Source organism: Oncorhynchus keta, chromosome 34 (genome assembly GCF_023373465.1).
Source record: "Oncorhynchus keta strain PuntledgeMale-10-30-2019 chromosome 34, Oket_V2, whole genome shotgun sequence".
Lineage (NCBI taxonomy): Eukaryota > Metazoa > Chordata > Actinopteri > Salmoniformes > Salmonidae > Oncorhynchus > Oncorhynchus keta.
The window spans coordinates 63,909,453-63,930,045 of NC_068454.1; the positions used below are offsets into that span (position 1 = coordinate 63,909,453).

At 42.0% G+C, this 20,593-nt stretch overlaps 4 protein-coding genes across 4 annotated transcripts in view; 2 read left to right on the top strand and 2 right to left on the bottom strand.

Annotated features, from left to right (window-relative positions):
* Window positions 1–3: 3 nt before the first annotated feature.
* Window positions 4–6,439, bottom strand: LOC118367525 (ELL-associated factor 1-like). The gene is made up of 6 exons (XM_035751092.2): window positions 6,162–6,439; window positions 4,838–4,932; window positions 4,549–4,685; window positions 4,254–4,432; window positions 3,913–4,146; window positions 4–3,799 (listed from the first exon to the last, which is right to left on the bottom strand). Exons 1-6 carry the CDS (start codon window positions 6,262–6,264, stop codon window positions 3,750–3,752), a joined length of 798 nt encoding a protein of 265 aa, XP_035606985.1. The 5' UTR covers window positions 6,265–6,439; the 3' UTR covers window positions 4–3,749.
* A 76-nt stretch (window positions 6,440–6,515) lies between these two features.
* LOC118367526 (tRNA N(3)-methylcytidine methyltransferase METTL6-like) lies at window positions 6,516–9,826 on the top strand. The gene is made up of 5 exons (XM_035751093.2): window positions 6,516–7,200; window positions 7,287–7,421; window positions 7,512–7,682; window positions 7,774–7,915; window positions 8,735–9,826. The coding sequence occupies exons 1-5, from the start codon at window positions 6,898–6,900 to the stop codon at window positions 8,887–8,889; spliced, it is 906 nt and encodes a 301-aa protein (XP_035606986.2). The 5' UTR covers window positions 6,516–6,897; the 3' UTR covers window positions 8,890–9,826.
* A 596-nt stretch (window positions 9,827–10,422) lies between these two features.
* Window positions 10,423–16,428, bottom strand: LOC127914899 (uncharacterized). The gene is made up of 7 exons (XM_052492657.1): window positions 16,417–16,428; window positions 15,608–15,900; window positions 15,102–15,509; window positions 14,784–14,829; window positions 14,606–14,743; window positions 14,305–14,509; window positions 10,423–10,448 (listed from the first exon to the last, which is right to left on the bottom strand). Exons 1-7 carry the CDS (start codon window positions 16,426–16,428, stop codon window positions 10,423–10,425), a joined length of 1,128 nt encoding a protein of 375 aa, XP_052348617.1.
* A 480-nt stretch (window positions 16,429–16,908) lies between these two features.
* The window catches only part of LOC118367528 (SH3 domain-binding protein 5-like), a 40,583-nt gene continuing 36,898 nt past the window's right edge, over window positions 16,909–20,593 (top strand). The window contains exons 1-2 of the mRNA XM_052494409.1: window positions 16,909–17,250; window positions 17,842–17,904. Of these exons, the coding sequence (XP_052350369.1) occupies window positions 17,173–17,250; window positions 17,842–17,904 (141 nt within the window). The 5' untranslated portion in view covers window positions 16,909–17,172. The remainder of the gene's footprint in view (window positions 17,251–17,841; window positions 17,905–20,593) is intronic.

Consider the following 20,593-nt stretch of genomic DNA (forward strand, 5'->3'; position numbering starts at 1 on the left):
CACTGACTGTTTTCTTCCTTTATTTTGGTTGACTGATAAAAAGTTAATTCCAATTTAAATACATGTGTACACTTTAATAAACCTCAAAGCACATAAAACTAGAGATAGAAGTCAACCACTTTGATAAATGTGGCAAGAGAGGTTGTACTGGGACAGTAACTGTATGGGTCAGAAATAACACTGGATGCCAGAGAGACACAAATTGGAAATAGCGTTAGACATCAAAGTTCATGGATCCAAACTGCTGTGAAAACAAAACACATTACATTTGTATACCCATCGCTGTATACCCATGTCCCAGACACACAACAGCACCAGTTAAATACCATTTAAGCACCTTATGAACACACATCCGAACTGGGCACAAACTGGTTGAATCAATGTTGTTTCAACGTAAATTTATCAATGTATTGTAACATGGAATCTATGTGGAAAATATATTGGATTTGAAAAAAACTATTGTTTTGAGGGTGAAATGTCAACCACAGGATTATGTCATCGTTGTAACCCCTTTTCAACAAAGACAACCCTTGTGTAAAATATGTTGAATTTGTACCTTTGAAACAACGTCAGATCTTCAACGACATATCCACTATCAGAAGAAAAAAACAATAGGCTCAGCAACACCTTCTATTGGAGAGATGATCTATATACAGTTATTCATTTGGTCCCTCATCCAGGGTTTTAACCAAGCCCATTCCTGCTTAGCTTTGATATTTGTCACCAAATATCAACAATTGAAGGAGATGTATCTTCTGATTGGATAGTTGCATCTGTGCCACTGACTTAGTCTGGCTTTAATTCCAGTTCGTCTACAAATGAATAATTGATATGTTGAATTCATGTCTCCATCTCAACCAAAAATCGAAGTTAAAGAATAGGACTAAATCACATCTAACTTTAAATGCACTTCAACTTTGATTTAGTCATATTCTTTCATTTTGATTCTTGGTTGACATAAATTCATGTAGACAAACTGGAATTAAAGCCATACTAAGTCAGTGGCAAAAAACATACATCTCCTTCAAATGTTGATATTTGGTTGTGTTGACAACCAAACACAATTCAATATAATTTTTGCAATACAGTAAATAGCCTATTAATTTGACGACAAATTATATGTTGGATTCACGTCTCCAACTAAACCAAAAATAAAAGTTAAAGAATAGGATTAAGCCAGTGGCTCAGATGAAACCATCCAAGCATTAGATACTTTAAAATGTTGAAATTTGATTGACTTTTGGAATACAGTAAATAGCATAAAGTTAAGGCTATTTTACAAACTAATGTAAAGGTATTTATTCAACCTTAAAATGAGTAACACACATCCATGGCCAAATTTTGAGGTTAGCCTACAGTAACTATAAATATCTTCTGTAATAATAGAAATTGTGCATGTTCCAAAATAGCATGCATACACCGCAGGTTTGTGGCGATCTTCTCAATTGCTATAATAATCTGCGCAGATTCTAGCGCGCTATTGATCACTGTCACAACAGTTGCTAAATTAAAAGATGTGATCCAATGTGACTGCTATCACTCCAAATCTGTTGAATCTATGGAACTAATGAAAAAACAAGTGGTCAATGTATAGCAGCTGTTACATGTTATGAGTAACCCAGTCTAATGAAAATAGACTTATATCTAAGTAAACATAGATGTTCAGCATCTGTATTCTAAAACCTACTTGTTTTGCTTCTTTGGTACTTCTAAAAATGTCTACACAGGTCTGAAACTAGCCCAGTGATATATGGTTGGGAACTTTGGACAGTGATATATGGTTGGGCCAGTAACCAGGTTTCCATCCAACCTTTTTATGCGAGTAAAGTCAGATTATAAAAATGCCACGACAGGCCTGATGGAAACAGCACATTTGTCGGTAAACTTTCCAAATTTCGACAAAACTAAATACGCTAGACAAGGTGGGATCTTTTTCTGTCTGTAAAATGAATTATGTGAGAAATATCGGTGGAAACGCATTTATGTGCAAATATTGATGTAATAACTGTCATATAGAAGTACATTTGGAGTCATGTGATATTGTGTGGTCCTCCCACTACGACTCAGGAAAGCTTGCAGTTTATTAGGCTATATGAAATAAATGATAAACTTCACAGGGTGGTGAAAGTGCACAGTGATGAGCCTTTCCAATAAATATCGAGGTTCTTATTCTGGTGACATGATGATCGATGCTTGGCTGCCGTTTGACAAATACAAATAATCACGCTCTTATCTTGTAATAATCGCATCATGTAGACTAGCCTACCTGCAAAACAGCAAATGCGACGGAAACCCATTTAACTTGTATTTAATGGTAATTAAATCGCAAAAGTTATTTTTATGTGCACTACGTCATCACGCACAGACTGTTATCCGCAACAAGTCAATGTGATGGAAACATCTCTGGTGGGAATGTGCACATATTGTTTTAATGCGGATTTTAGAATATTCGCATGAAAATCTGTCACCAATATGATGGATACGTAGCTATTGAGTGAGACAGAATCAGAAAGTCAAATGATTGATGTGGAAATAGTAGAATATGAGCTATAAAGGGTATGGTGAACTCAAAGTACTGGGTGTTAGTTGCATTTAAAAGATCAGAAAGGTGCTGTTAAAAGCAATGCAAAATATTTTAGGTGGAAACTGCTGAAAGTGTTGATTTTACAATGAAACTAAAGTGCTTTGACATGTAAAGGATTGACCCCGGCTCATTTACATGTTACTGTGAGGGGGACGGCACCTCAGTACCTCCAGGCTCTGATCAGGCCCTACACCCAAACAAGGGCACTGCGTTCATCCACCTCTGGCCTGCTCGCCTCCCTACCACTGAGGAAGTACAGTTCCCGCTCAGCCCAGTCAAAACTGTTCGCTGCTCTGGCCCCCCAATGGTGGAACAAACTCCCTCACGACGCCAGGACAGCGGAGTCAATCACCACCTTCCGGAGACACCTGAAACCCCACCTCTTTAAGGAATACCTAGGATAGGATAAGTAATCCTTCTCACCACCCCCCCTTTTAAGATTTAGATGCACTATTGTAAAGTGACTGTTCCACTGGATGTCATAAGGTGAATGCACCAATTTGTAAGTAAATGACTTGAATGAAATGAAATGACTTACTGATATTTACCTGTTCACCAGAACAGGTCAATATTCCAACTAAAACCTTTAAGTGGTCAATTGAAACTTTAGAAACTGATTTTACATAAAAAAATATCAGTATGTCCTTTTGTATCATCTGTAGCTTAGATCGATGTGAGCTGTACCCTGGCCTCTTCAAAGATTTTTGAAAGTGTCATGATACTGATAAAAACATGGAATGGGTGAAATGCTTTCAGTGCCTTCTTTTGATTTCCAGATAAATAGGGAAGATGGGGGTGATATTCATCCCCTGTGATGAAACAAGAAAACAACAAAGACTTGTGCTACAAGTTGATACAACTAGGAGCTCTAACTACAGAAAATATGTACATGCATTCTAATATATATTCTTTAGCATGTTTTCATATGTAAAAGTATTTAAAAATACAAAACAAAATATACAGCTAATCAAAAATACACTATTAAATCTCCAGGTTCGCCGGCTTCACAGAGACATTTAAAAAATACAATAAAACCAGACTTTACAGTTGGGTTGGTTACCACAGCAACGAAACAACGGAACCAGGCAAAGAGAAGAAAGAGGAAAGCAAGATGGTGTAATAATGAGAGGTAGAAAGAGAGGGCAGGAGAGAGACTGGGGGCAGTTCAGTCATCACCACTGTCGCTGCCTGACTCGCTCAACTGGAGGTCATTCCCTGTGGACACACCAACACACACATTACTACATTGCAACCACAACCTAAAGACTTCTTTCAAGAGATCAATGATTACTAGTAATCCCAACGTAGAGCGCTGCCCTGGTACTCACTGAGCGTGTTCATCAGCTGGTTGCTGCCCTGTTGCCTGTCTGCTCCTCCGTTGACCACAGGGTTGGGGGAGGGCTGGATGAGAGGGAGTGGGACAGGTTGGGGATGAGGGGCGTCATGCTCCCCATCACTGCTGGAGCTGTCGTCCCCACTACCAGAGCCACTGGCAGAGTCAGATGAGCTGCTGCCGCTACTGCTGCTCATTTGTTCAATAACATCCACCTCCGCTCGCAGCTCTGTGCCAGGCCAGGAGGGGGCGACAGAGTCAGTACACAGACAAAGTCAATAGAGAAACAAGAATGATCACTGAATAAAAGTGGTGGCAACACATGAAGAGGCTCACCTCTCTTGATGTCATCTAGCTGGGGCTCAGGGGAGGGGTTGTCCTTGGAAGGGGAGGGGGAGGTCTTGGCCCCTGCAGCAGGCTTAGTGGGGGCACGGAACTGCGCTGGAGGCTGGGTGGCAGTGGCACGCACTGACTGTTGCTCAATCCTGGCCTGGATCTTACTGCTGCCCTCCGCTCTGAAAAACAAAAGTCAACAGCTGCACATGTACTGTCACAAATTATCTGCACATGTACTGTCACAATTATTATTAATTGTTACTATGCATTTTTGAGACAGTGTTTTGGTTAACACCTGGTTTTCTTGACCTGGATACTGCTGCTCAACTTCTCCAGCATGTACTCCCCAGTGTCATGATTGATGATAAGAACACAGTCTTTCTGATATGGCCGCTTATTCCCTTTGAATACTGTCATGGGTGGTGTAGAGCCCTACGAACAACACAATAACAAGTATCATGATCAAGTACACAGTTTGCTTTCATCTTTCTGCAGTGGAGTTATCAGAAATAACTTTTGTCATTGTACAGCACAGGCAAAAGACCACAGTTGAGTAACAATGACTAAAAAACATCCACTCTTACTGGAATGTGAGGTAATGTGATGGTGACTTCCTCTCCTTTACCAACTTGCAACTCTCCCTCGCAGCTTGTGTCAATTGAAGCTGGTTTGAAATCATCTACAAGTGTGAAAGAGTGAGAAAGGTAATTATGTCAGAAATACTACTTACCTGTCCAAAATTGTAATCAGTAACCTAACTTTTGGATTACGCAAACTCAGTAACGTAATCTGATTACTTTCCCCTTAAGGGGCATTAGGGAGGGTAAAAAAGGACCCATCAAATGCATTTGGTGTGTCATCATAGTGGTCTCTGACTTGTGGTCAGACTAGCTCAGGTGGAACAACCTTAAAATTAAAAAACTTCTTCAGGATTGGTGGGTTCCCTGCGGGACGGTTGAGCTAACGTAGGCTAAAGCGATTAGCATGAGGTTGTAAGTAACAAGAACATTTTCCAGGGCATAGACATATCTGATATTGGCAGAAAGCTTACATTCTTGTTAATCTAACTGCACTGTCCAATTTACAGTAGCTATTACAGTGAAACAATACCATACTATTGTTTGAGAAGAGGGCACAATTTTGAACATGAAAAGTAGGCACATTTGGGCAGTCTTGATACAACAGTTTGAACACAAATGCAATGGTTTATTGGATCAGTCTAAAACTGCACATAAGACTGCTGCCATCTTGTGGCCAGAATATAAATTGCACCTGGGCTGGAATAATACATTATGGCATTTCTCTTGCATTTCAAAAAACAGTTGTTTTTTATTTGTATTATCTTTTACCAGATATAATCTGTTATTTTCTCCTACATTCCTTCACATTCACATTTCCACAAACTTCAAAGTGTTTCCTTTCAAATGGTACCAAGAATATGCATATCCTTGCTTCAGGGCCTGAGCTACAGGCAGTTAGATTTGGGTATGTAATTTTAGGCGGAAGAAAGGGCCCGGTCCTTAAGAGGTTTTTAAACTTACACCTTTTTTCAGTACTGAATTGAATGTCATTGAGAAAACAGAAAGGTATTCATGTATTTTTTTGCAAACATCCTTTCTGAATTTAAAAGTAATGACATAGCTAATGTACGCTACCTACGTTTTCAAAAGTATTTGTAATGTGATTACAATAGTTTTGCTGGCAACGTTCTATCGTACCGGATTACCGTTAGTTTTTTGTGCTAGCTAACTAACAATAACTAGCTACATTGTTAGGTAACGTTAGCTAGCTGACGAAGATAGTTAGCTAACGTTATCTTGTCAAAAGGCGTGACTCAAGTTGGGTATAGTAAAATTAACGTAACATATTTACTTATTTATATTTAATCAATAAAAATTCTCTACTAACATCTGATGGTGTGAAATGATGATTTTGGCCTCTTCTCAAAGCTCTCTCCGAGCTTCAAAACATGTTCTTCTTTGTCCAAGAGCGGATTTGTACTCCCATTCATGACTCTGCTAGAAGTTTAATATTCACATTTATTTAAATTATGCTGCGTTATAAAAGTGAATGATAATAACGTAGTATATAAGATACTTCAGCTAGCTTGCAGCTAGCTAAGCTATTTTGAAAAACAATCCCTACGTCACATGACCACTCCTTTTCCTGTTTGTTCCAGTGCTGAAATGTCACCGATAGGATCTGATCACCCTAATCGGGTTGACCCCAAAATAAACACCGACAAATCAGCATATTCAGCATATTTACTACATTAGAATTAGTAACGATGTATTATTAGCTATTAGTATAATACGATTTTCACTCACACGAATAAGTACAACGTTTTTACTGACTAAGATGAACAGCCCGGAATCATCGTAATCAAACACTGTTCCCACACGGATGAAGAAGACTGCATGCCACACGAGAAGTCTTAGAACGTTTATGGAACATTTGCGTTCATAAAAAATGTATGTGAAAATATTTCCTGCATTTTCAATAACAGTCTCTATCACTATAATGTGTTAGTGCCATCCATTAACATTAGCAAGATAATTTCATGTAGATTGATGAAATAATAGATTTGAGGATGTCAAGGAAGTTCTGCTATTAGCTTCTGCCGTTAATTACACTAGTGCAAGTTATGGCACTATCAAAGCAAGACGACACAGCCAATGTTGTACTCCCTGGAGAGGAATCCAAAGACGGATTGCCATGTCTTACCCCACCTGTCCAAAGCAAAACATCTACTGGCAGGACTTTGAATGAGAAAGAGATGGAGAAACTGACAGGTGACCAGACTTTGGTGTCTGACTTCAAGCAGATGAAGTTGGAAAAGGAGGCACAGAAAAACTGGGACTTGTTTTACAAAAGGAACACAACAAACTTTTTCAAGGATAGGCATTGGACCACCAGAGAGTTTGAAGAACTGAAAGTGTGCCTTGAGGTAAGACGATGGCATAGGAAGTTGTTCGGTTTCCAACTAGGGGTGCATCTCAATAAATTTCTCAATATGGTACGTTTCTCTCTCAGTTTGAAGCCCAGAAGCTGGTCCTGCTTGAAGCTGGCTGTGGGGTTGGGAACTGCATCTTCCCACTACTGGAGGAAGACCTCAACATCTTTGTCTATGCCTGTGACTTCTCACCACGAGCTGTGGAGTTTGTGAAGGTAAGAAGATGTACCACTGATGACCCAGAGCCAGTGGGACTTTTAACAAAACAACCCTGATATCCAGTGTCATTTTCTCTTTGTCCTCAGCAACACTCCCTGTACTGTGCTGAGCGCTGCAGTGCGTTCCAGTGTGACCTGACTAAGGATGACCTGAGGGGTAACGTCCCAGTGGGCAGTGTGGATGTGGCCACGCTCATATTTGTCCTCTCAGCCATCCACCCAGACAAGATGCAGCAGGCTCTGGACAACATTTACAGGGTGAGACAGGGCTGAGGAAAAGGATGAAACTGCAGTAAACACTTAACACCCTCAAAATAACTTGTGACTGAATTGACATTCTCTGTGTCAGGTTCTGAAGCCAGGGGGCATCATTCTGTTCAGGGACTATGGTCTGTATGACCACGCCATGATGAGATTTAAGGCTGGAAACAAACTGGGAGAGAACTTCTACGTCAGACAGGATGGTACCAGGTCTTATTTCTTCTCCAAAGGTCAGTCCATTCCTCTTTCATCTCCTACATTTTCCCTCATAGTTATTTTAGCTTTTTTGGCTTTCTTTATTCTCTTTTTTTTTTTGTCTTTTCAAATTACCCACAAGCAGTAAGCAGTCGGTCTGGTCTCTTCTATGGGACTCTTTCTCTGTTTATACATTTTGAATCATGGTTATTGTCTAATCTTGATTGTTGTCCAGTCGTGTGGTCCAGTGCTGCCAGGAAAGACCTAGTTAAGCTGCAGCTGGCCCAGAACAGAGCGGCACGTCTTGCTCTTCATTGTAATCAGAGGGCTGATATAAATACTATGCATACCAGTCTCTCTTGGCTGAGAGTTGAGGAGAGACTGACTGCATTACCTCTTCTTTTTATAAGAAATATTAATGTGTTGAAAATTCCAAATTGTTTGCAGAGTCAACTTACACACAGCTCTGACACACACACTTATCCCACCAGACATTACACCAGGGGTCTTTTCGTAGTCCCCAAATCCAGAACAAAGTCAAGAAAAAGTACAGTATATATATATTATATTGCTCAAATAAACACCAAACCTGGTTTCAAAAAACAGATAAAGCAACACCTCACGGCACAATGCCTCTCCCCTTTTTGACATAGATAGTTTGTGTGTATGTATTGATGTGTAGGCTACATGTGCCTTTAATTTTATTTATGTATTTCTGTCCTTGAGCTGTTCTTGTCTATTAATGTTCTGTATTATGTCATGTTTTGTGTGGACCCCAGGAAGAGTAGCTGCTGCTTTTGCAACAGCCAATGGGGATCCTAATAAAATACCAAATCTGAATGTCTGTGTTTCAGAGCTCCTAGCAGACCTGTTCAGAGGGGCGGGGTTCGAGAGTGTAACCAATGAGTACGTGCTACGAGAAACGGTCAATAAGAAAGAGGGGCTTTGTGTGCCCAGGGTGTTCCTTCAAAGCAAGTTCCGAAGGCCAGACCAATTACAGGGCTCCTGAAGTCCCTTTCCTCAACAAATGTTTGAAACCTTCAAAGGCACAAATGGACTAAAACCTTCATATATAAATGGATATCATTGGACAAAAGCCTACACTGCCGTATTGCTGATCAAGTGCTGCTTGTTTGATTATGCCTTTTTATTATTAGAACTCAGTGGTGGAAAAAGTACCCAATTGTCATACGTGAGTAAAAGTAAAGAAACCTTAATAGAAAATGACTCAAGTAACAGTCACCCACTAAAATACTACTTGAGTAAAAGTTTTTTTTTAAATAGTATAATCAAAAGTAAATGTAATTGCTAAAATATACTTAAGTATCAAAAGTAAAAGTAAATGCTATACATAATTTTAAATTCCTTATATTAAGCAAACCAGAAAGCACAATTAGTTTTATTTACTGATAGTCAGGCACACTCCAACACAGACAAACAAACAAAGTATTTGTGTTTAGTGAAGTCTGTCAGATCAGAGGCAGTAGTGATGACTGCATGTTTTTTTGATAAGTACGTACATTTTACAATATTCCTATCATGCTAAGCATTCAAAATGTAACGAGTACTTTTGATTGTCAGGGAAAATGGGAGTCAAAAGTTTTTAAAAATCTTGTAGTGAAGTAAAAGTTGTAAAAAATATAAATGATAAAGTACAAATACCCCCCAAAAACTGCTTAAGTAGTACTTCAACATATTTTGACTTAATTACTTTACACCAATGATACAACTGTATATGATGGAGAATTTCTTAGAGAGAATGGTTTGGTTGTGTAGTTTCAGAGCTGTTAAAGTTCCAATACAATTTTTTGCTGCAAACTTTTCCAATCATGTAATACATTTTCTTTACCACAAGGGGGAAACAAAATCTGTCTAAAAAAAAATCTGTAACATCAAGTGCTCCTTGGTTAGTCAAAATAAATATTCATATTTTTTATCCTGCTCAATTTGTTGAATGTTTCCAGTTGATCATGTTTACCAAGCATTCATACACAATGTGCATAGTTGACAAACCCATGTTGACTTCTAAAAATGTAAAAGTGATTTAATGTAGATGTCTTGCACCTACCGTACTAATCTCTCATGGACAAATGCATGTAACATATCTGACACAATTATGCTAGATTTGAGTTCTTGGTGTCTGAGATTATGCACCTTAATGATTTTAAGTGGGCAGGAATTGTTTTAGTGCAACAGTAACAAATCCTGATATTTTAAAATTGAGAATACCTCTGATTTGATGTCTTTAGGCACTGAACAACAAGCATCTGGATTCGTTTTTCTGCCCCCCCCCCCTCCAAATCCACCCATCTGTGACACCACAAAGTGACCCCTGACCCTGTAGTAGGATGAGTCAACAGCAAGAAGCTGAAATTGTTAATCACATGTAACCTTTTCAAAGACCTTACAGGTGTGTGTGTTTTTTGTGTGTATTTTTTAATGTGGAACTGACCCCACCACGCATTTGCCCTTTCCAGCAGTGGACTGGGTCAGTGTGGGTTTGTGCCATGTCACCTTTGGGAGATGAGACACGTGTCACTCCTCACATCATCAGGAACGGGAGGGCAGCTGTATCCACAGCACACGAGGAGTCTGACATTCAGGGAAATGCCACAAACCCACCAGACACTTGGGGCTCAAAGGCCAGCTCCCTTCTGGCTTTTTATAGCCAATTCTGGGTTTACTGATACAAAGCACTGCTGTTTAAAATGGGTCTGACCATCATTTCAACATCCCAGAACCAAAGTATTGCATCTACTTTGTTTATGTAACCTGGCAAGTCAGTTAAGAATAAATTATAATTTTCAATGACAGCCTACCCCGGCCAAACCCAATTGTGTGCTTCCCTATGGGACTCCCAATCACAGCCGGATGTGATTCAGCCTGGATTTGAACCAGGGACTGTAGTGACACCTCGTGCACTGAGATGCAGTGCCTTAGACCGCTGCGCCTCTCAGGAGCCCATTTTAACATATGTCCACAAGAGATTTGTCTGAGAAAGGCTTTGCAGAGTTTCACTGACATTCATCTCTGAAAGAGATCTATAATTTCTTTAGAAATTGGGTTGATTTATAGATCAGATAATCAGTGCAGCTCCCAGGTCAGACCGACCCTACCCACTGAGTACAGAACTCAATTCAACGTCTATTCCACCTTGGTTCCACGTAATTTCATTGAAACGATGTGGAAATAACATTTATCCAACCAGTGTGTGCCCAGTGGATAGTGAATAAGCACAGTACCCGCCATTTCCATATCCTGTCAATAGGAAGTCTATAGTAACACAATGAGTCGTTGAGGGAGTACACAGGGGCTCCCAGTCCAATTCAAGGTCCCCATCATCACTCATCACCTGTCAACATTATAACGTTCGTGACACAGGTACACACCCTGATCCGTCCTGTACACACACACACACACATAAACAAGTGGCGCCCGTCTTTCTATCGCGTGGCGAGGGGTCTTACTGATGGTTCAGGGGAATCATTATTGTGAGTCTCTACCCCCAATAATGTTCTCTTAATGTAACCCACATTCACTCACTGCTATAACACTTGGCACTTTTCCCCTAAACATTTACAGCACTGTGGTCCTTATCAGCCTCTTAGGATCCTTTGTATATGAAGATGCTATAGATGCACCTGGAATGTTTTGTGAGGTGGAGCCCCCGCGAGTGTGATATTGCATAAGAGGAATGTGATAGGAGGGATTGCAGGGTATGATTTCATATTTCTCGCCCCCTCTCTTTTTCACTCTCTTATTCAATTGGGCAGAATGTTCCTTGTGTCTCAGAGATAAAATATAGTACAAATCTCTATCCTCAATGTTCTGAACGTTCCACCCTACTCAATGAGACCATGCCAACATCCGCCTCTCTTATATTGCTGTCTTTTCCTTTATAGAGAGGGCACTTCCTGTAGAAACACAGGCTCAGGCTGAGGTCAGCTCTGCTCCACAAAGTGAAGAGAGCATTGAAGAGGCCTTCTAGTACTCGATATCTGGAGGGGTTTGACATATCCTGTTATTCAGATTAATTCCTTTGGGTGGACAGAACATGCTGACTGCTGTAGATGACCTTGTGCTTTTGATAGTAGTTACGGTGATGTAAAGTGGGAAGCTGTACGCTTGTGAGATAAGGCTAGTACACTGTTCCCTGTATAATTACCGTGGGAGGGATCCCTTCCTTAATAATATTGATTTAAGTTAAAATATATATATACACTGCTCAAAAAATGAAAGGGAACACTAAAATAACACATCCTAGATCTGAATGAATGAAATATTCTTATTAAATACTTTTTTCTTTACATAGTTGAATGTGCTGACAACAAAATCACACAAAAATGATCAATGGAAATCAAATTTATCAACCCATGGAGGTCTGGATTTGGAGTCACACTCAAAATTAAAGTGGAAAACCACACTACAGGCTGATCCAACTTTGATGTAATGTCCTTAAAACAAGTCAAAATGAGGATCAGTAGTGTGTGTGGCCTCCACGTGCCTGTATGACCTCCCTACAATGCCTGGGCATGCTCCTGATGAGGTGGCGGATGGTCTCCTGAGGGATCTCCTCCCAGACCTGGACTAAAGCATCTGCCAACTCCTGGACAGTCTGTGGTGCAATGTGGCGTTGGTGGATGGAGCGAGACATGATGTCCAAGATGTGCTCAATTGGATTCAGGTCTGTGGAACGGGCGGGCCAGTCCATAGCATCAATGCCTTCCTCTTGCAGGAACTGCTGACACACTCCAGCCACATGAGGTCTAGCATTGTCTTGCATTAGGATGAACCCAGGGCCAACCGCACCAGCATATGGTCTCACAAGGGGTCTGAGGATCTCATCTCGGTACCTAATGGCAGTCAGGCTACCTCTGGCGAGCACATGGAGGGCTGTGCGGCCCCCCAAAGAAATGCCACCCCACACCATGACTGACCCACCGCCAAACCGGTCATGCTGGAGGATGTTGCAGGCAGCAGAACGTTCTCCATGGCGTCTCCAGACTCTGTCACGTCTGTCACATGTGCTCAGTGTCAACCTGCTTTCCTCTGTGAAGAGCACAGGGCGCCAGTGGCGAATTTGCCAATCTTGGTGTTCTCTGGCAAATGTCAAACGTCCTGCACGGTGTTGGGCTGTAAGCACAACCCCCACCTGTGGACGTCGGGCCCTCATACCACCCTCATGGAGTCTGTTGATGACCGTTTGAGCAGACACATGCACATTTGTGGCCTGCTGGAGGTCATTTTTCAGGGCTCTGGCAGTGCTCCTCCTGCTCCTCCTTGCACACAGGTGGAGGTAGCGGTCCTGCTGCTGGGTTGTTGCCCTCCTACGGCCTCCTCCACGTCTCCTGATGTACTGGCCTGTCTCCTGGTAGCGCCTCCATGCTCTGGACACTACGCTGACAGACACAGCAAACCTTCTTGCCACAGCTCGCATTGATGTACCACCCTGGATGAGCTGCACTACCTGAGCCACTTGTGTGGGTTGTAGACTCCGTCTCATGCTACCACTAGAGTGAAAGCACCACCAGCATTCAAAAGTGACCAAAACATCAGCCAGGAAGCATAGGAACTGAGAAGTGGTCTGTGGTCACCACCTGCAGAACCACTCCTTTATTGGGGGTGTCTTGCTACTTGCCTATAATTTCCACCTGTTGTCTATTCCATTTGCACAACAGCATGTGAAATGTATTGTCAATCAGTGTTGCTTCCTAAGTGGACAGTTTGATTTCACAGAAGTGTGATTGACTTGGAGTTACATTGTGTTGTTTAAGTGTTCCCTTTATTTTTTTGAGCAGTGTATGTTCACAGTCCTACATGTGGCACTTTGGGGCTGATGGTTTAAATAAGTATTGGAGAAACACTGTAGGCTATGCAGTTATGAATGCGTATTGAAATACTAATCCTGATTTCACATTGGTTCTTGATATACTGCATACTCCCACTCCCCGCCTGATCACTGCCATCCTACTGGGCTGTATACAATATATGTGATCCCCCTAAATGAGGCATGTTATTCTCTGTCGGTGAATGGGTAGCGGATGTATTCCAAGACGGTTTTCCAAACGGGACACGACCCAATCAGATTGGAGCGCTGTGGAAAAAGTCATTGAGCTTTTCCTGACTGGTTGATCTGCTTCCTCCCGTCGTCGTGTCTCGTTATTAACACTGTCAGTGAACTTGAGTTCTAACAGGCCCGTTCTAGCTGCTCTGTCCGATGGCTTTAAGGTGAGCAGCCAGACAGTCTGAGTTAAATAACTGTCAAAACAATCACCCCCCTCAATCTGCCCGTCTGCCTGCCAGCCATCCTCTGCTTCTCTCTTTTCCCCTCTGATGGGCATGGGGAATGAAAACAAGGGTGTCTGGATGTGGGTATGACAGAGGGAGAAAAAAAGAGAGAGCGAAAGAAGGAGCAAGTAAGCACCCGTGTTTGTGTTGACTGTATCTGTGTGAATACAGGTCCAAGAGGTGTGTGTTTGTGTTGACTGTACCTGTGTGAATACAGGTCCAAGAGGTGTGTGTTTGTGTTGACTGTACCTGTGTGAATACAGGTCCAAGAGGTGTGTGTTTGTGTTGACTGTACCTGTGTGAATACAGGTCCAAGAGGTGTGTGTTTGTGTTGACTGTACCTGTGTGAATACAGGTCCAAGAGGTGTGTGTGTGTGTGTTGACTGTACCTGTGTGAATACAGGTCCAAGAGGTGTGTGTGTGTGTGTTGACTGTACCTGTGTGAATACAGGTCCAAGAGGTGTGTGTTTGTGTTGACTGTACCTGTGTGAATACAGGTCCAAGAGGTGTGTGTTTGTGTTGACTGTACCTGTGTGAATACAGGTCCAAGAGGTGTGTGTTTGTGTTGACTGTACCTGTGTGAATACAGGTCCAAGTGGTGTGTGTTGACTGTACCTGTGTGAATACAGGTCCAAGAGGTGTGTGTTTGTGTTGACTGTACCTGTGTGAATACAGGTCCAAGAGGTGTGTGTTTGTGTTGACTGTACCTGTGTGAATACAGGTCCAAGAGGTGTGTGTGTTGACTGTACCTGTGTGAATACAGGTCCAAGAGGTGTGTGTTTGTGTTGACTGTACCTGTGTGAATACAGGTCCAAGTGGTGTGTGTTTGTGTTGACTGTAGCTGTGTGAATACAGGTCCAATAGGTGTGTGTTTGTGTTGACTGTACCTGTGTGAATACAGGTCCAAGTGGTGTGTGTTTGTGTTGACTGTACCTGTGTGAATACAGGTCCAAGTGGTGTGTGTTTGTGTTGACTGTACCTGTGTGAATACAGGTCCAAGAGGTGTGTGTTTGTGTTGACTGTAGCTGTGTGAATACAGGTCCAAGTGGTGTGTGTTTGTGTTGACTGTACCTGTGTGAATACAGGTCCAAGAGGTGTGTGTTTGTGTTGACTGTACCTGTGTGAATACAGGTCCAAGAGGTGTGTGTTTGTGTTGACTGTACCTGTGTGAATACAGGTCCAAGTGGTGTGTGTTGACTGTACCTGTGTGAATACAGGTCCAAGTGGTGTGTGTTTGTGTTGACTGTACCTGTGTGAATACAGGTCCAAGAGGTGTGTGTTTGTGTTGACTGTACCTGTGTGAATACAGGTCCAAGAGGTGTGTGTTTGTGTTGACTGTACCTGTGTGAATACAGGTCCAAGAGGTGTGTGTTTGTGTTTGTGTTGACTGTACCTGTGTGAATACAGGTCCAAGTGGTGTGTGTTTGTGTTGACTGTACCTGTGTGAATACAGGTCCAAGAGGTGTGTGTTTGTGTTGACTGTACCTGTGTGAATACAGGTCCAAGAGGTGTGTGTTTGTGTTGACTGTACCTGTGTGAATACAGGTCCAAGAGGTGTGTGTTTGTGTTGACTGTACCTGTGTGAATACAGGTCCAAGAGGTGTGTGTTTGTGTTGACTGTACCTGTGTGAATACAGGTCCAAGAGGTGTGTGTTTGTGTGTGTGGGAGAAAAAGAGGGTGTAATACCTGGATGTAGTCCCACACTGCAGAGATGCTACCCTCCTGTCCTAGCTATGGGAACAGCCCTAAAGGCAGCACCGTGTCTGAGTACCCTGTACTTACGTACTGTAGCTCACCTTACTATCCACGGCTGTCTAATCACGCACAGCAGCACCGATAAGGACCTCTTATATTCTGAGGTTAATGAACAAAATGGGCTGTTGAACAGAACTGTGTCAGGATAAGGGTCCTTCACTGATGATGTGAATGGTGCTATTTCCCTATCAAACCATATTTACTATATCTGGGTCACATGGTGTCTGAATCAGGATGAGACAAACACAGATAACAAGACGTGAACCTAATGGAAGATGAGATTGTATGGGCTCAATAGCATTGATAGGTCTGTCTTGTCATCATAGTGCACTGCAGTAAAATAACTGGAAATCAAGCTTTCTAATGGTAGTTGAATGATAACCCAGCCTTATGTTCTAATGTCAAGCAATAGCACTGATAGGTGTCATTCAAAGCCTCTATCACTTCACAAACTCTTTATAACATTACCACCTACACATTACATTGACATACTGGGCATTCCATTACCTTAGATTGAGAGAAAGTGAGAATTAAAAAGATTTAGGTCAAACATGTCCATGAAGAAAGGGGACAGTTCCACTCAGATGTACAAAATCCCAGATGAGTCCTGTCTAACATGATTGGTGAGTATAATATAGAATATAGGATGAAGAGAGTATCTGGTATTTTGGAGTTGGCTAATACAAAGAGGGTATCTGGTTGGGTATGGCTAACTGGTCTATGTGGAATGTAGGGGCAATGAATATCTAAGGGTATTCATTAAATACCAATTTCATTCATTATTATCTGAAATCTGTAACATTCTATTTTGGGAAGAAATATATATTAAATACATTTATAAAAATGTATTGAGTTTCCCAAATTGTATATTCAGCTTGTTATAACTGTTTTACCACACAGTAAGTCGTCTCTGATGGTACATACATGCATCGGGTTGGACAGCAGAAGGGGCGTAACGTTACGCTGTAGATAAAAGTCATTTCATCATCTCTTCCTCAGTGGCTCGGTATTGGACGCAGACAGAGTGCTGCTACGTCAATTAACATACAAGACGATTATCACTCTTTTGTCTTTCAATGACCTGTATAGCGCTTTGATATAAATATTTGAAACGTCGTTTTTATCTTCGCTAACGTTGCAGTGTGATTGAGCGTGTTCGTGAAACTCCTGTCACGCGGTTAGAGCGTCTCTTGGAAATTGGCTTTGTTCGCTCCGACAGCACACAGTCAGTCTGCGTTATCATCCAGAATGGACCATTTGGAGAAGGAAAATAGGTCTGACGAAGATTCGGAATATGAAGAAGAGGAGGTGGACCCTAGAATTCAGGTACGTTATAATAACAATTGCTCTTTGTTTCAATTGAGACTAACTAATTAATTAATTTAACTGCATTTGATGCAGTGCACATCTTAAGAGTATGTATTATCCCTGGCAGAAAGTCTTATCTGATTTGCGGTATTTAAAAAAAATAGTTTTTCATGTATTGATTTATCAAGAGTGTCTGTCTACCTTGAACAAAAGGTCAGTATTGTACCTGACTTAGTTGCAATGTAGGCCTACTGGTTATGTTTCTGATTGTCTATGTTTTAGCCAAACTTGTTTTTGATTTAATGGTATGCATGGGAGTAAAGGCCTGACACTCAAATAGCATGTTCATCTGAATATACCCTCTGCTGTGTATTAGGCTATTCATTGGTTGAAAAATAACATAAAAGCTATGTGCATTTAATATATCCATAAATCAAGATAGTAGCTGATTCTTGTGTTTGTTCAAACCATCACTCTGGCTCACTTCTATTGTCCAGTCTAGTATTTCATAGAGGTGTAACACATTCCAGATGTTGCAGACTTCCCAGATACTGTACATTCCTTTCTCTTGGTGTTGCTCAATATTGTCCTATGCTCTCTTTCTTACAGGGAGAACTGGAGAAACTCAACCAGTCCACAGATGACATCAACAGATGTGAGACACAACTGGAGGTAAGACCGTACACACACACACACACACACACACACACACACACACACACACACACACACACACACACACACACACACACACACACACACACACACACTTTCAAGTTTAACATGCATGTTCCCTCCAAAGTGCACCACATGGCTGACACTGATTGACAATTACAAGCTGACCCCTTATCAAAGAATTCCTTTCAACCATTAGACATTGACCTCTGCATATGAAAGATGATTTGTTCTGGTCATTGAGGTGGTTTATGTTGCAGAATGATGATCTTTGGATGCTGTTAAATGTCAGTAAAATAGTAGCACACAGTTCTGTCAGTCATATACCGTTTTGGAAGTTTATTACAGTAGAACGTCTCTTTATCTGTTTGGGTCAAAGGCATTCAGTCTATAAAATACCTGTCATTTCTAATGGTACTGGATCCTCACCGACTTGATCAGCTTAAAGAACTCAATGTTTCCATTGATCTTGAGGTTCAATAAGTTCTTGTCGAATACTTAGTTGTTTTTCGAGTTCAGATATACCCCCTCTGTGTTGTTGTTGAGTCAGCGGATCATGGTCTGTTTATGTGTAGACCCAGTTTGATGTGGTCTCAATGCAAAGCTGTCCGCCGTTGGAGTAAACGGTGCGCCAATCGGTGAAGTCTATTTGACATGGACTTGAGTCCTTACCGGTGGCTCCTCCGATCTGGAAACTAAATGAATGTCTCAAAATAACAGATTTAAAAAAAAAAAAACACACGAAAACACAAACAAAATAATATCCAGTATGTTTCTTTTCTGAGAGAGCAAGGAATAATGTCCAACTTTTTTTAATGCATTTGACTTCAAAGGGGATAAACAAACAGATGTACTGATTCACCATTTCTCAAGTACATACCCGAGGGAAGTAGGGGTGCTGAGGGTGCCGCAGCCCCCCTAACAAAATCACAAAATATAGGAAGAAATCTTAACTACTGCTCAGTGAAGATTTGGCAGAGCTTCTGGTGTTGATGGAGTGATGAGGATCGCCAGCAGCAGAGCCCAGTGGATGTAGGCCTGTCATCATGCCCTGGTAATGGACTATTGGCTGTAGGGTTTGTATTGATCATGTCAAGGAGCACGTGTGACAGCTTTTGTGACAAGGGGAAATGCAGAACAATGGCCAGAGTTCCATAACATCTGAGAACTTTTTGTTGAATTCAGAGACCTTTCATTAATATCAATATCACCATCCAAGTGGAACAATATGTATCTGGGTAAAAGGCAATACAGTTACACAAATGGTTTGGATTGAATTCAAATATTTGTAGGTTTACGACTGTGTGTTTGACATGGTGTTCAGTGTATAAGGAGGCTGTGACAGAGGAGATGCAATGCGTCACAAAAGCAAAGCTCTGCTCGACCCTGAGGTGTGAGAGACAGAGAGACTGCACTGTAACCTCTGAGGTGTGAGAGACAGAGAGACTGCACTGTAACCTCTGAGGTGTGAGAGACAGAGACTGTACTGTAACCCCTGAGGTGTGAGAGACAGAGAGACTGTACTGTAACCTCTGAGGTGTGAGAGACAGAGAGACTGCACTGTACTGTAACCTCTGAGGTGTGAGAGACAGAGAGACTGTACTGTAACCTCTGAGGTGTGAGAGACAGAGAGACTGTACTGTAACCCCTGAGGTGTGAGAGACAGAGAGACTGTACTGTAACCTCTGAGGTGTGAGAGACAGAGAGACTGCACTGTAACCTCTGAGGTGTGAGAGACAGAGAGACTGTACTGTAACCTCTGAGGTGTGAGAGACAGAGAGACTGCACTGTAACCTCTGAGGTGTGAGAGACAGAGAGACTGTACTGTAACCTCTGAGGTGTGAGAGACAGAGAGACTGTACTGTACTGTAACCTCTGAGGTGTGAGAGACTGCACTGTAACCTCTGAGGTGTGAGAGACAGAGAGACTGCACTGTAACCTCTGAGTGTGAGAGACAGAGAGACTGCACTGTAACCTCTGAGGTGTGAGAGACAGAGAGACTGCACTGTAACCTCTGAGGTGTGAGAGACAGAGAGACTGCACTGTAACCTCTGAGGTGTGAGAGACAGAGAGACTGCACTGTAACCTCTGAGGTGAGAGACAGAGAGACTGCACTGTAACCTCTGAGGTGTGAGAGACAGAGAGACTGCACTGTAACCTCTGAGGTGTGAGAGACAGAGAGACTGCACTGTAACCTCTGAGGTGTGAGAGACAGAGAGACTGCACTGTAACCTCTGAGGTGTGAGAGACAGAGAGACTGCACTGTAACCTCTGTGGTGTGAGGGACAGAGAGACTGCACTGTAACCTCTGAGGTGTGAGAGACTGCACTGTAACCTCTGAGGTGTGAGGGACAGAGAGACTGCACTGTAACATCTGAGGTGTGAGAGACAGAGAGACTGCACTGTAACATCTGAGGTGTGAGGGACAGAGAGACTGCACTGTAACCTCTGAGGTGTGAGAGACAGAGAGACTGTACTGTAACCTCTGAGGTGTGAGAGACAGAGAGACTGCACTGTAACCTCTGAGGTGTGAGAGACAGAGAGACTGCACTGTAACCTCTGAGGTGTGAGAGACAGAGAGACTGCACTGTAACCTCTGAGGTGTGAGAGACAGAGAGACTGTACTGTAACCTCTGAGGTGTGAGAGACAGAGAGACTGCACTGTAACCTCTGAGGTGTGAGGGAC